The sequence below is a fragment of the Helianthus annuus genome, chromosome 17 (assembly GCF_002127325.2).
Source record: "Helianthus annuus cultivar XRQ/B chromosome 17, HanXRQr2.0-SUNRISE, whole genome shotgun sequence".
In the NCBI taxonomy this organism is placed as follows: Eukaryota; Viridiplantae; Streptophyta; class Magnoliopsida; order Asterales; family Asteraceae; genus Helianthus; species Helianthus annuus.
In genome coordinates, this window is record NC_035449.2 from 20,824,192 (window position 1) to 20,837,968 (window position 13,777).

The 13,777-nt window shown below is 35.6% G+C and overlaps 1 protein-coding gene across 1 annotated transcript; it reads right to left on the reverse strand.

The window, feature by feature from the left end:
- Nucleotides 1–5,125: 5,125 nt before the first annotated feature.
- LOC110923822 (cytochrome P450 CYP72A219) lies at nt 5,126–7,101 on the reverse strand. The gene is made up of 5 exons (XM_022167878.2): nt 6,810–7,101; nt 6,516–6,736; nt 6,198–6,442; nt 5,733–6,108; nt 5,126–5,648 (listed from the first exon to the last, which is right to left on the reverse strand). Exons 1-5 carry the CDS (start codon nt 7,093–7,095, stop codon nt 5,223–5,225), a joined length of 1,554 nt encoding a protein of 517 aa, XP_022023570.2. The 5' UTR covers nt 7,096–7,101; the 3' UTR covers nt 5,126–5,222.
- Nucleotides 7,102–13,777: the final 6,676 nt, after the last annotated feature.

Here is a 13,777-nt window from a genome sequence, read left to right on the forward strand (position 1 = left end):
TCGTATCGTGTTATGTCTACGTCGCATATGCCTTGATCTGCCATTGTACATCAAGCTTTGAGCTCTACCAATCGCTGATTGGCTGTCACAATGTACACATATGGCTGGCAAAGGCTTTGGCCATCTTGGAATATCTTCCACGAATTGACGTAGCCATTCCGCCTCCTCGCCTGACTTATCCAAGGCGATAAATTCAGATTCCATTGTGGATCTCGCTATGACCGTTTGCTTAGAAGACTTCCAAGCAATAGCAGCTCCTCCAAGTGTAAACACGTAACCACTTGTTGATTTGGAATCTTTATCATCCGATATCCAGTTTGCATCAGTGTATCCTTCGATCACTGCTGGTTGTCGGGTATAATGCAGTCCATAGTCTCTTGTGTATCTTATGTATCTAAGCACCCTCGTGATAGCCTTCCAATGATCTGCGCACGGATTGCTGGTGTATCTACTTAGCCTACTCACCGCGTAAGCCAAGTCGGGTCTAGTACATGTCATTAGATACATTAGACTGCCTATAATTCTTGAATACTCTAACTGAGCAACTCCATCTCCTTTATTCTTCTTGAGATGTTGGGAGGTATCAACCGGAGTTCGAGCGACACTCGTATCTCCCGAGTTGAATTTTTCAAGAATTTTATCCACATAGTGAGATTGACTTAACACAAGACCTTCTTGGGTTCTTATGATCTTTACTCCAAGAATCACATCCGCTAAACCCATGTCTTTCATGTCAAATCTCGCTTTCAACATGCTTTTAGTAGCTTTGATAATTTTATCATTACTCCCAATGATAAGCATATCGTCTACATAAAGGCATAAAATGACATAACCTTCATTTGTGTCTTTGAACCTCGCAAGTTGGGGAGCGGATTCAGTTAAGAACCTCGCAAGGTTCATGGTGGTCAGGTAGAAGAACATCTTCTGCTGCCACCTCTTAAAGTGTTGACCCGAAAACTTCTCGGGTCGTTCAGCGTGATTGGCCACTGTGGACGCTCCCACAGTGGTGGCGTTAAGGGGGTTTCCCGTCACAACATTTGTGGTGTTGTTGACGTTGACAGTTTCGTTTGACATGCTGAAAAAATTAAAATATTAAAAGTTTAGTCAAAAAAATTCTGATTTACGCAAAAACCAGAAGTAAACAATTAAATTTTAATTTTTACCGCAAATTTACTGTTTAGGCTTCTAAGTCCAACTTTGAAGACCAAAACAGAAAATTTTAACAATTAGAACTTACTGATTGGCTTCTAAGTCCAACTTTGAAGACCAAGTCAGAAAGTTTTAGCAAATTTATAGGACAATTCTGATGTAAGCAAAATTGTTTTCAACCAAAGTCGCTCCTTTGAAGAAGAAAACAAAAAAAAAATCTGTTTTTAAAACACAAACTGAGTGAAATCAAAACTGGTTTGAATCACAAACAGAATGGTTTTGATTACACGAACGGTTTTTAAAAATTTGTTTTAAGATTGTAGGAACCGTTCGCGTAAATAATTAAAATAAAACAAATTTTATTTAATTGATTACAATACAAAGAAATAAGAAAGCTGGAAAAACTATTACTATTACAACTGAAATAAGCAAAATACAAGAATGGGGTAGAAGCAGAGTTGGACTGAGGCACGTGTTCAACACGCTTCCCTTAAAACAAATTCCGAGTCTCCCAAGAGTACTCGTTTTGTTTCCCAGGGTACAACAGCCGGAGCAGTGGTACTGCCGGAATTCGCCTACAACCCGAAGGTTACCTTGAAAGCTGCAAGGAGAAGATGATTAGAAGTAGGAGGAATGTAGTTTTCATAAGCTGTTGTTGCTGGTGTACTTCTGAAGTGGGTACGGAGCTGTATTTATACAGCTCCTAGGTTGAAACAGTCAAAACGAATTAAATGAGAGGTTTAAATTGCATTAAACGTCTTCAATGCAATTTAATACGTCATTTAATTCTCAGTCAAAGCCTATTAACTCGTCAGTTACGAAGCTGGACTGAAACTGCCTAGTCATTCAACGCTGGAAGCTTCTGCGCGCGCGCCCATGCGCGGTGCGGCATCTTGGCTCACTGCCATGCGGCGTGCGGCCTCTTGGCTCACTGCCATGCGGCGTGCGCCACGTCACCTGTGAGCCTATACGTGCGCGCCACACAGTCGCGCCGCATTGGCTCACTCTGTGCGCCGCGCACGACACAGCAGGACCCATGCACCATGCGCCCAACCGCGCGCCTCGTGTACCCGCGCGCGCATGCGCATGACTGCCACGTCATGCGCCGCATCACCTACCACTTGGTCCTTGCAACCCTTGTGCTTTACCACGCGCGCGCGGTCAAAAATACAAAGCCGCGCACGACACAGCAGGACCCATGCACCATGCGCCCAACCGCGCGCCTCGTGTACCCGCGCGCGCATGCGCATGACTGCCACGTCATGCGCCGCATCACCTACCACTTGGTCCTTGCAACCCTTGTGCTTTACCACGCTCGCGCGATCAATAATACAAAGGCGGCTCTCGGCGATGCGAGCGTGCGAAGTGCAAAGTGCGCCACATTGCGCCTCATCGCCCACGCCACGCGCGCGCGAGCGAGCGAGCGAGCGTGGGCGAGTGCGAGTGCGAGTTAGGGTGCTCCGCACCCTTCGCGAGGACACTAGTGTGTGCTTCCATGAAACAATAAGGATGGAGAGTTCCACCTTAAATACCCATTTAAGTTCCATCTCTCCTCCTATGTGGGACAAGGTGCTACTTTCCCTTTAGTTTCAACATTGAATGTTCCAAACACCCAACTTTGAGCATCGATATCTCATTCATCTTAGCTCGGTTTTGGACGTGGTTTAGTTCGTTGCGAAGCTCTTCCAACATAGAACACAAACCCATAAATAAATACATAAAACCCGCTCATTTTATTATATTTATTTCTAGTCCAAAATAGGAAAAAATCATTTTCCTATATTTGTGAAAATGCTATTTTCACTTATTTTCCAACATTCCTTTATTAATATATAGGGTGTAAAGAGAAAAACAATTATTATAATATTTTATTATAATATAATACAGTATATATAAAATATTGTTCAAAGCATTCCTTTATTAATATATAGGGTAATATATAGGGTAATGACACATGATTCACTTCACCATTCTCGTTTAAAATAAAATAGTAAAACAAAAAAGAAATGGTTGTTTATATTCATTATTTAATTTAGATTAAACTCACTGTATAGGGAGGTTTTGCATTATGTTTATCAAACTTTTATTATAATGCATATCATTAACAATTTCGCATCGTCAAAAAACGTGTCTTACTACCAAACATGTGTCATTATTTTAATATTATATTTTTGGAACAATTTCACTAAACGTCAAATTGGTGCGAACCTTTTGAGAATTTTAAAGTCAAACGCAGTTGGTAACTTAAAAAGATAAATTTATCAGTACGAATTTTAAAGAAAAGTTCAAATTATAACACTATTAATTTTCTGGCTAAACTTTTATCAAAATTACCGGAAAACTTTTCATTCAAGAAAAACAGTTTGTTCAAAGTTCAGTTAATTCCTATGCGTGTACCTGGATAATATTTGGTTTGTAAACGAGAAAATAAGTTATTCAAGATTGGTTCATTAAAAGTTGATTAATCATTACGAGTTTAAACAAACTCGAACCTAAATTGAAGTTAATATAATAAACAAACCCGAGCTTCACATTCTGAATTTGACTAACCTCGCGAGCTTAAACGAGTCTTGTATTTATATAAATATAATTGTTTTTATTTCATATGATAAAGTTATGTTAAAAATATCTTATAATGCATATGTTGTTATAAATGACTAATATCATTACCAATGCAAGGTGATAAATGCATTCACAAATGTGTCTACTCAGCTGTTATATCAGATTTTCACAAATATACTACATATTTTCTTCCCAATCCTACAAACATCTTTCCTAATTCTTATATTTCCACATCATCACCACTTTTAATTTATTTTTGATAATTAAGTTATTTCTATCAATTTACATTTTTTTATTTTCGCATTATTTATATCGAAAGTTATAAAAACAAAAAATTAAACTTCTAAACACGAACATTAATTTATACATATCTTAAACTTTTGTATTATTTTTTATTAAAGTCACCATCATCATACTCAGTAAATCCTACCAATAGCAAAGCAAAGGTAGGGTCTGAGAAGGGTAAGATGTAGACAGCCTTACCTCTACCCCGTAGGAATAGAGAGACTGCTTCCAGTGAGACCCCCGGCTCGATAGTAGTTTTGCATCAAGCCTTGGACATAAGGCACATAACACTCAGCAATTAGGACAAAGACCGATTAGAGCATGTACCCTTTTGTCTTTCAGCTATCAACACTACCACATGATGCATGATTAACCGTCCTCGGCTTTTAATGTTATTTTCACGAAATTAGTAAAATGACGTTAAAATTAGTGCACTTTCACTTTTGCCCCCCGATGGCCCACACATATATACATTATATGCGCATACCGCAAGCGGGGCGTTTTATTTTTTATTAAAGTAGCATAAATAAACTTATGTTTTAAAATATTTTTTTTTTGTTATTTTGCCCAATTACTGTATTTGAAATGAAAAAAAACGATATAAAAATCACTAAAGCTTACAGTGTACAGTTTATTTATGCATATTGAAATAAATTAAAACTAGAAAAGAATAAAATAAATACAAAACAAACATAGTGACCACCATCCCACCAAATACATCTTTCTTCTCTAAAATCGTTCCACTCAAATGCAAATCACTCTAATGCATTCCCCCTCAAATGCTAAATCCACAAAAGCCAAATATAAGCTAAATGCTTTGCATTGGCTATGGTCTAATAGACATTTAATAAATCACAAACGAGTCCAGCTTAATAATTAAAATTATTAACAAGTTAAGCTTAAACTTTATACATTAAGACTTGGTATTATTTAGTTATTTTGCATATTAAAATATCATCTATATGTTTTTCTTTGTCGAAAAACAACATACGATGAAAGTTCGATAACAAAAAGGCAAATTTATCATCATTTAAGATACTGCCAAATCTTAAACTAGGAAGGTGGCAAATTTTGATTTAACAATGATATAATGATCCTAGTGACGTTACCACTTATGGAATGAGATAAGTATACAAGCAAAATGCCTGATATATGGTGTAAGTGTAAACTACAAAATTATTTTCAAATGCTTTAGCCATAAAGAACAGTGTAGCTAGCCGTAATCACTAGAGTTTATGCAAAATTAAATGTGCACCAAATTGAGGTTGAAGACTGATGATAGTATACGGAGCATGTGAATACGAAGGCGAGAGCTCAAATGAGAAGCGTGACAGAATCATAACGAGCGACATTTTTGCTTCCAACATAGCAAAATTTTGTCCTATACATACACGTGGACCCCCTCCAAACGGGATAAACGCAGTTTGTCCCTTGGTCACCTTTGACACGCCTTGTGAAAATCTTTCTGGTTTGAACTCCTTTACATCGTCGCCCCATATAGTAGGATCATAATGTGTAAGCATTGTGTGCACTTGCATGAGTGTTCCGGCAGGTAAAGTGATGTTTCCTAGTTTGGTTTCTTTATGAATCATTCGGGCCATTCCTACCACCGGAGAGTATAACCTAAGAACCTCGAGGAAGATTATGTTGATCTATAAAACAAAATAGTAACATATTAAGGAAAGGAACATGCATGACATGAGAGTGTTTATTTTTCTACAAAAGGAAAAACTTACAATTTTAAGTTGATTCAACCCCTCAATATCTGGTTTTCTATCTCCAAAAACCTTTAAAACTTCTTCCCTAGCGCGATCTTGCCAATTTATGTGTTGGCCTAACAAAATCATAGTCCAAACAAGCAAATTTGCTGTAGTTTCTTGGCCTGCAAAATAGAAGAGTTTACATTCTTCAATGACATCATCAATACTGAGTCCAAATTTGTTATGTCCATGTTGCTTTATTTCTTTATTATTAGAGTCCAAGAGTATGCCCAAGAGGTCGTCCTTGCTATTTCCCCCCTCCGCCACTCGCTTATCAATAATATTCTTTACCAAACCCTTTACTTCGCGGGCAATTGCTTTCATCCTCTTGTTGCTTTTCGTTGGTAGAAATCTACATATAATTGTAAAGATGAAGAAAGAAACATTAGATGTGTTTTTTAAACTAAAAAAACTTTTTGGAAAAAATGTATATATACTAACCGTGATCCTGGAATATAAATAGACTGAAAAGCGGTTATAACTAGCTCGGATTGTTCATGTTGAAGTTCAAAAATCTTTCTTCCTTCTACATAGCTACTACCAAACGCTGTGCGTGAAATTACATCAGCGGCCATTGTTTGAAGATGCGGCCACACATCCATTTCACACGATCTTTTTCCGTTTAATGTTTCTTCCCATTTGCTAATCATCTCATCACAACTCACATAAAAAGCCGGCACCATATGCTATTATAACAAAACAATGAGATTAATCATCTAAGTTACTCTAACAATGAATATATAACAAAATAAGCAAAACCTTAAGCTTTTCGACATGAAAGGCGGGATTAATGATCTTTCTGTGTTTCACCCATTGATCACCCTCAACGTCCACCAGTCCTTTTGCTAGCAAACTCGTTAATGGGTTTCCGCCTCTTTGCTTTTGAAAGGCTTCATAGTTTCCTAAAATCTCCTTTATCATTGTTGGATCGGATATGTGTAGTATAGGCCTTGGTCCCATCCATGTAAAGCAATTCTTACCTATCCATAACATATTGACAAGTGAAATATAACCTTGGTTGGTTAACATAAAAGAATGATCAACTGAACTAACTTCCATGAGTGGTAACAACACTATGAAAAAATGACAAAACTCGGGGCACGATATCATCATTCAAGTTTATGGGCTTGCGATATGCTTCGGTTATCATTTTCACCATCTCCTTAACATCTCCATATAACAACTTGTAGGAGGTTCCCTTGAGTCCTTGGTCTCTTAGACACTTCTCCATCTTCTTTGGTTTCAACCACACCATATCGAAAACCCTCCATGAAAACACACCCACCACCACCACCACCGTTGCCACCGCCATCCCAACACCACTACACAGTCCAAACATGCTGCTTAGGCTTTTGAAAGATATAAGAATTTGTGGTTGTAATGAAGAATGGAATGACACTCTTTAATCTTTATTGATGGGTAATTTTCACTTTAAGTCCCTATGGTTTGAGGAATTAAGTTTTCTCATATTTTTGTTCGTTACTCAAAATTACCCAAACACCTAATGGTTTCGTATAAGGATTGGGACAGGGAAACCATGGTTGAGTACTGGAAAAAAAGTTTATGTTTTTTTTATCAACGGTAAATCTTACTTCTACACTACTTTAAACAATTTATTTAAATATCACTTATTGTCCCGATTTGAACCTAGGATCTCCCTTTAATTAAGCCATCCATCATATCGGCGTTATAGCATTATGACGCCCTTAAAAATCGTGCAATGGTTAAAACCTTTTAATGTCATTTCAACCATTACATTCTAATTTTATTTCTCTCTATTGAGCATTATACTAGAAACGCCCCTTCCCACTTCATGCCCCTATAACGCCCATGAGGGCGGTGTAGGGGGCGTTATCAATCCCCTCACGGCCCTATAATGCTCATTACGCATGGTCTTAAGGCCATGTGTAATGGGAAATTATAAGGGCGTGAAGAGGGTTGATAACGCCCCCAACACCAACCCTCCGGTTTGATTTTTAACACATTGGTTTTAACAATAAAAAGGTTCACTTCACTAAGCAACCGGCCTAGAAGATAACCTACAAAAAAGGTGACGACTGACGATCAATACGAAGCTAATAATATATACGCCGGAAAGAATCCACTAGTTCATCGAAGACAACCTACGTGGTTTAATTACAGGCATTTTCAAATATATATTCATACATCCACAGTGGCCAATTACATATTCCAAATGAAAGTATTTCAGTTTGCTATATTATATAAACAATCATTTATAGCTAGCAGTACAAACGACTATTATTTGTTTCCTGTAATTTGTTCGACATGTTTGTTTTATACCGGCCATTTAGTTTCGAATTTATTTAACTTGGATGTAATGATATAACTATTATTATATGAGTATAACTAGGTTATAATCCGTGTGTTAAAAGCTTAGACCATTTATTTTACACAAGTCATAAGGTTGAGTAATAAAGTCACGTACAACTACAATTGACAATGTGAAAAGACTGTTTGTTTCAAAAACAATATTCTTGTATCAATAAAGAGTGTTTGCTTTCATGGTGGGTCAGACTGTTTTAAAGGTTGCTTCGGACAAAGTGATCAAACACGAGAAGTGTGACTTGACCACCAGCATGTGTTTATCTTATTTGCTTTTGATACTTTTGGTTTCCTTGCATCAGAGGTTGTGGACTTACTTAGGCGAGTTCAAAAGGTCATGCATAGTAATGTTATGACCCCTAGATCTATGGACGTAGTTTTTAAAAGACTTAGTTTTGCTATTAAAAAATGGGAAGCGTCGTAGCGGCGCAGGTTGTTATCCATTTACCTTCTATCTTGATGTAAATTGACAAGGAAAAGTTGATCTATAGTTAAACTAATTAATAATTCCATTGGGTGTTAAGAAAATCAAAGAATTATAAAGTTAATGCAAATTATATGTCAATAAAGTATTTTTGTTTAAATACGTAATCAGTATAGTAACGATTAAAAATGCGAACATGTATGATGTACCATGTTAAACTTTTTATTTCTCAATCCTTTTGTCATACATCTACCGTCTTTTACTATAAATATGAAAAGTATTTTATTTTTTAATAAAACCTTTTATCTTTTTATACGAAGATGACAATGAAAATGAGTGATTGATGACCACCAAGAAAAATATTGCATTGTTTTTGCTATTCTTGATCACGTCATATGAGAAGAAAATTATAATGCTTGTTTAAGGTGAATGTGAGAAGAAAATTATAAGGCTTGCTTAAGGTGAAATATGATGAATCAATAAAAACATATTTGATGTAAAAGTAAACTTGAAGATGTAGCCTCTGATTTGGCTGACCCAATATGTTTGGGTCCAGCTCATGAATTTACAATGGGTTTAGTCCACCCCATCTCTTAAGGGAACCCAATTCCCGTTAGGAGGGCTTTTTTTTTTTTTTTTTAAATTATTTTTGCTTGTTCATTCTCACAAAAGAATTACTCCATGTACTTGTACTCTTCTACGACCTAAACTATCCGGTGAATGAGCGGGCGCACACCTTGAAGGAAGAATATTAGTGTATTTTTTGGACAAAAATCTTGATCGCACCCCTTGAAAATTCAGCTAAGCACCTCTGTTGCCTCTGATCCCCACTAATAGTGGGGAGCAGGGGCAACACTAAAAAATTGCATTATAAAAAATTTTCCGGTTAGCCAGTGATTGAAAGTTATACGCTTTAAGGGTTATTTTAACTTCCATGGAAAATTGAAGATAAACATGTAGTTTTAACTTCTGCTTTTCTTTATATAAAACAAAATGATACTCTCCTATCTACGTGTGTAAACCCATTAAAAAATGTACCATGTTTTTTCTTTAACTCAATTATATATAACTATACATAATAAGTGCAATTATTTGTTTATTAGTTGGTTTGATTAATAAGTTATATACAAGCTTTATTTTATAAATAGGTTTTTTTTTGTTATATTTCGGAATTTTTATACATAACTTTGTTTTATGCATAATAATTTCAACATTTCACTTGGGTGTTATCTTTCTTTTTGTATGTGACCCGAATCGATTCGACTCGACTCGACACGACTAAACCCGACCCGAAATGGATCAGAAGTTTTTATTAATATTTAACTATAGACAAACGACCCTTAAATGTTTTCGCCCCCTATAAAAAAAATTATGGGGGCGCCACTGCTCTCCAACCTCTCTATTTACTCTAAAATACTATGTATGTATGTTTATATTGATTATGATAAATGATGTATTGACTTGAGTGTCAGATGGTGGTCCAAAGACTCCGATCTCTGACCCCTTCTGATGAGTTCTCATTGACGTGTTCAGGTTCATGCAGATTGAAGAAGACTAAGTGTGCTCAGTCCATCTCCTAGGTTGCTATGATGCTCCAGGTAAACCTCTCAGTGGATTTTTGCAACTTCAAAACCAAAGAACGATATTTGGGGAACAAGCACCTAAGACTTCGCAACCTTAAATACTTCTTTAATATGTACATCGACGATGTGTAAAGTGCACACAGATCGAACATATGGTAACAAAATGTTGGGGAATTTTCAGATTACCGGATGATCAGTGAGGCGTGTCATCACTCTCAGATCAAATTATTTCGGTGGTTCACCCAAATAATTCAATTGGATACAACTCTGATTTTCGAGAATTAAACAAGGGTATGTTTTTGTCTGTGAATTGTCTGAACCAGGAATGCAACCAAAAAACTGTCTACGAATTTTGGGTTTTTTGGGATGTAAACTGGCTAATGGCAATTATCTCTATTTTCAGACAAAACTTGCCAAAAACTGCCATTTTTAATCATTTCGAAAATGTGACAATTTCCATAAAATAAATTTTTCTGATGCAGCTCGACCCCAGCCAAGGGCTCTGCCCCTTGGACCCCGCTAGGGGCTGCCGCCCCTTGGACCCTGCTCTCAGTGGCGCTGTCCCCGGACCCCCGCCAAGGGGCGTTGCCCCCTTAGAACCCCCGTAGAGTACGGGCTTCGCTCGTACACTTCGAATTATAATAACTCAAACAAACGTGCACTCCCATACCTCCTAACTTGCTTGATGTGTATTATTATTAGCTTTGATCACCAAGTCAATCCCGATTACACTAAAATATCTAACACAAAATGGATGTCAACCAATTACTATGTTGATTGGTGTGGCCAAAAAATATTTTATTAAATGAGTGTGGTTTTAAGAGTATCTACCAAAATTAGTTTTTTTTTTACAACTTATCATACTTTTTATTATGTTTTTATTTTCATTAGTCAACTCGTCATATATATTGTAGAAAGTGGAAGATAGGGGATGGTGAATAGGGTTTCTTTAAATTCCCTTGATTAAGAGCTAACTTTGAAGGATTAACACTTGTTTGAAACCCAACAATCAATTAACGCAAGTAAGCAAAGAGTTTAAGGAATGGATTATATAATGTTGCTCAACTAAACGTGTGTCTTGAACGAAAGATATCACCGATTTACAAACATTTCACTTAGCATGATTGTGATCATCTAACAGTGTTTAACTAATCCAAGGTAGTGATCACCTTCTTCATTTCACTAATCAAAGGTAGTGATCACCTTCTACGTTTCACTAAGTTTCACTAATCTGAAGAAGTAGTGATCACCTCTCTCACAAAATCACTAACTATAGTAATTACCGCTCACACATTACTTACTAATACAGTTGTATTGTTCACCAAACTATTACAAAACAAAGCTTGGATATTGGAAGTTGTAGCACAACTCTTCTATTTTGCTATTGATATTTGATCATGAACTAGCAGTAAGACACGCGCGCGTTGCGGCGCGATACATCATAAACATCGAATAGATTAGTACAAACGTTATGTGATGCGTTAACCATATGAAAACACGTGTTTCGACGTATTTGATTGAACTCAACGCCACCTATAAAAATAGGCACGTAAAAATGTTTTTTTTAAACGAAAACATATTATATTTGACCTAACTCGTTTCCAGAAAAAGTTTACGTCAACACGTAGAGAAAATCGAATTTATATAGGCATGTACATCAAACTATGCACGTGAAAAAAAAATAGTTTTCTTAAGTAAAGGAGGTATAACGGTAAACTCGAAACAAATTATTAGTAAAAAAACTTAATAGGTTAAATACGTTAGTAAAATTGTGCCAAGTAGCACTAATGCAAAACCACTGCCAACGAACACCAACATCAGAAGAGCTTGTAAATAAAATAAAAAAAAAGTAAAAAATAACACCGAACAAAAAACATACGTAAAATCGTTGCACCACGCACCTCAATCGCGGCGTGTTAATGCGAAGAAATTATATAGAAACGTAAAACGTAAAAAAAATAACTAAGTCGATCTAGGATTCGCGCGTTGTGATGAACTTTTAAACGTGGGAAAAATAGACGCGCTGCGACTGGACTGTCAAACAGGGAAAACAGACGACAAAACGTTACACCCTACACGCACGTTGTTGCGTGTTGACTCGCAAAATTTAGAACGAAACGTAAAACGAAAAACTTGCGAAAGATAAAAAGTATAAGAGACCAAAGTTGAAAATAAGAAAGTGTTGGGGTTATATTGAAAAGTTGAAAAACTTTGGGTTAAAACTAAAAATGTCAAAGGGTTTAAAATGAGAAACACAAAAACTTTTGGGTTAAAAGTTAAAAATGCAAAATTTTTTTTGAAAAACACCCAATACACATCTTACAACTATTAAAGCAACAAAACTTTGGTAATTTATAGTTTGGAAATTTCTCTTCAATTTGATGTTTGAATATCAAGGGAACTAAAGAAATACGTACTAGGTATGTATATGAAAGTGTTTAGAGCAAAACGAGTTAGTTACAATGGATTGAGAGGCTTCTATTTGTAGGCACAACACAAAAACAAGACAAGGGTCTTTTGACCTCTAGACGGTTGTTCCCATGGTTGATTAATCGTTGTCGAATGCCAAGGCAACCTTGTTTTGTTTGTTTGTTTGTTTGTATTGTGATAGTTATGTATAGCCATATTCATCCATCCTAACCCGTTTTCTCACTTTTCCATTAGATTTTGAAGCTCAACAAAAGTCCAATTGACTTGGTTGCTTTGGATTAAGTTTAGCATGGTAAAATTTACTTTTGTAATTTGTAAAGGGTGTATATGTTTTCCCAGATTGTTTTGTCTTTAACCATTTAAAATCTATTTTTGTTTTCAATGAGGATTCAATTGAAAGCACTCTCCATTTAATACATTCCATCAACTAGATTTCAAAATTCAAAAGCATTTTATAAAACTTTGTGACATTTTGCTTTTTGTAAAAATACAATCAAGGTTTATAAAATATCTTCGGAAATCATCATGAATATTTTTCAATCCAATCTCATATTATTTAAAAACCAAATTTATGATCACTTTAGATTCTCAATTAATCTGATTTACAATTAGGCTTTAATCTTCATGTTTCATTGTCGGTTTTCACAACTCCAGACATGTAGGCTTGATTTTTACCATTATTGTTGTATGTGATTTTTAATCTTTATTCGTAGTGACCCAGTAAGTGTATTGGGATATGTATATGGTACATGTACATCCTTAATCAACAATTTAATTTCACAACACATTAATTTCAATAAGTATCAAAACTAGGGAGTTAGAAATGATTATATTTTACAATTAACACTAACCCATTGTTATCCCAACATTTATCTTTTAACTAATTCATTATACATTTTTATTTTAAAATAATTCTTCAACCAACTGATTATACTCGTATTTTCTTAACTAACTCATTATCTTCGTTTTTATTTTTTTTTCACACCCTTTGAACTACATAAGAACACGTAAAATACAAACTAAAAGAATTTTTCCAAATAACTTATAAAGGGAATAAGAAATTTGAAAATATAAAAAAACATTAAAAACTTGCCCTATTTCCGATCTTAATAACAAATATGAACCAAGAAAAATGTTAAATAAACTCAACTTGCTGCCGATCTAAATATCAAATACAAACCATGTCAAACAAACTTATTCCGTTACACGTCTCAATATCAAATACAAATTAAAATAAGAAT

What these genes read in the sequence shown, in the direction of transcription:
- LOC110923822 (XM_022167878.2), bottom strand. Translation starts at nt 7,095, where the DNA reads ATGTTTGGACTGTGTAGTGGTGTTGGGATGGCGGTGGCAACGGTGGTG. An exon ending in TTCATGTCGAAAAGCTTAAG is followed by an intron (nt 6,443 to 6,515) that starts GTTTTGCTTATT and finishes TTGTTATAATAG; the next exon opens with CATATGGTGCCGGCTTTTTA. An exon ending in GGTTGAATCAACTTAAAATT is followed by an intron (nt 5,649 to 5,732) that starts GTAAGTTTTTCC and finishes TTTGTTTTATAG; the next exon opens with ATCAACATAATCTTCCTCGA.